The 2,116-nt window shown below is 45.9% G+C and overlaps 1 protein-coding gene across 1 annotated transcript; it reads right to left on the bottom strand.

The window, feature by feature from the left end:
• Window positions 1-717: 717 nt before the first annotated feature.
• Window positions 718-1,101, bottom strand: LOC148038259 (pentatricopeptide repeat-containing protein At3g03580-like). Its single transcript, XM_087675237.1, has one exon. The coding sequence runs from the start codon at window positions 1,099-1,101 to the stop codon at window positions 718-720; it is 384 nt and encodes a 127-aa protein (XP_087531363.1).
• Window positions 1,102-2,116: the final 1,015 nt, after the last annotated feature.

Here is a 2,116-nt window from a genome sequence, read left to right as displayed (position 1 = left end):
AGGACGATCATCATGAATCTGAGTAAAAGTCAAGACATTATAAAAACTCTCACAATGAGTACCCTGAATTACTACCATAGATAACAATCAGCTTGAGAAACTACTCTTGAACTCAAAACATGACCAAAACGAGGCAAATTGTAACTCCTTGGTGATAGGGTCTCTGGTGGCCACCAACATCCTCAGCCTCTATAGCCTGATAGGTAAATGCATTGTCTGCTGTCTGCAATCCCACAATCAGCATAAGATGAAATCAGTGTATTCCATGAGACTGTACTCTGCGGGTGCTTAGTAAACACATCCTGTGCTTCTGCAAGTAAGCCACACTTGGCGTACATATCAAACATTGTGTTGGTGACAAGCTCGTCTATTTCCAGTCCCTTTTTGAAAACATCAGTGCTTAGTCGTTGGCCTACTTCAATGGATTGTATATCAACACAAGCCTTGAAGCTACAGGCAAATGTGATGACATCTGGAGGTGCATCTTCCAATTGCATCTGTTCAAAACAACCCAGTGCTTCTTTACCAAGGCCATGTTCAGCATATTTTGAAATAAGAGAATTCCAAGAAACGGTATCCCAAAAAAGGAAGCTTTCCAAACACACTACATGCTTCTGCAAATGACCCACCTTTAGCGTACATATCCACTAGACTGTTACCAATGTATTGGTCATTTTCCAGTCCATTGTTAACAATATCAACATGTATGCCTTTGTTTCATTCCATGTCTTGTAGCTTAGTACGAGCTTTGAGCAGGGCAACAAACGTATAATTGTTAGGTTGTATGCAAGTCTCTTGAATTTTCTGGTACAGATGGAAAGCATACTCTATTTCCTCATAATTGATGTAGTAGAAAATAAGGGAAGTCCAGGAGTACACATTGTGACAGAGCAAACTATTGAATATATGCTGCGTATCAAGCATGCCAAGTCTTGCATACACGTCCACCAGGAGGTTGCCAATCAAAAGATCTGTATCAAATCCATGTCTAATGATCTCGGCATGGATTTTTCTGTTTTTGTCAGCATCTTCTTGTTTTACACAGGCTTTGAGCAGGGCTACAAATGTGTAGTTACTCGGTCGTACAGGCTCATCTAGCATGCCATGATACAGAGAACAAGCGTCCTATGCTTCTCCACATTCTGCAGCGGCAGAGATGAGGGATGTCTAGGAGTAGACATCGTGATGGGGCAGTTTGCTAAAGATCTGCAGGGCATCGCACAGGGCAGCACACTCGACAAGGAGCGGCACAAGGTAGTTGCCGATGAATCAATGAGTATCGAGGCTGCATGCAAGCATGTAGGCATGTAAGTGTCGAGTCATACATAGGTTCTTCTGCTTGCCTGCATTTCTGCAACAAGGAGAGGCTCGAGACGATGGAGCTGAAGATCATGAGCATGCCGTAGACCCTCTTGCGGCCCAACTTGTCGCCCAGTCAACCGAAGAAAAGCTGCCGAATGAAGGCTCGCAGGAGGGCGATCCCGTTCACGATCGCATTCAAGCCTGGCAGCAGTGTGCCAACCATGGCTTTCTTGTTAAAGCCATCTTCTCCCGTCAAGCCGAAGCTGGGGAGAAGCAATGTGATTTAAAAAAATATAGATTTTATCCCCTCGGATTCGTCCCCCTCCTCTCTTGGAATGCCAGATTCGGCGTGTTTCCGCGTATTGCATTGTGACTCCTCGCGGAGCTTCAGAGTCAATGGACAGGACAACAAGGAGGAACTCAATAAGCTTCGGAACATACTAGGGCTTTCAGAGGGGCCTGATGGCTTGGGAGGCTGAAAAACTTTGCTCTGGATCGTTGGAGCGATTTACCGAAGCACAACACGCTCGGTCGAGGCAGGTTGAGGAGTAGCATCAGGTAGGGTTTTCTGGTCGGACATCTGGTGCAGAGAGAGGAAGCTTGCTTAGCCCTCAATTGCGACCAATTGGCCCTGTTGTCCAATCCAGCTCCTCGCCATCAGACGATTCTTTCTCATCGGATATGCAAGCAGCTCTGATATCATGTTGAACAGTGCGCGAGGAAGACGAGGAACGGAGGAAGAGAGAGCAGAAGAGAGACACGAGACACTGAAAGTGAAACCCCAGAAGTGTGTCAACTCAGCACACATTATAGG

The sequence above is a fragment of the Lygodium microphyllum genome, chromosome 3 (assembly GCF_053477565.2).
Source record: "Lygodium microphyllum isolate KBCC chromosome 3, Lygodium_microphyllum_v1.1.10, whole genome shotgun sequence".
Taxonomy (NCBI): domain Eukaryota; kingdom Viridiplantae; phylum Streptophyta; class Polypodiopsida; order Schizaeales; family Lygodiaceae; genus Lygodium; species Lygodium microphyllum.
Note: the sequence above shows the minus strand (reverse complement) of the source record. Positions and strands in the feature narration are given on the sequence as shown.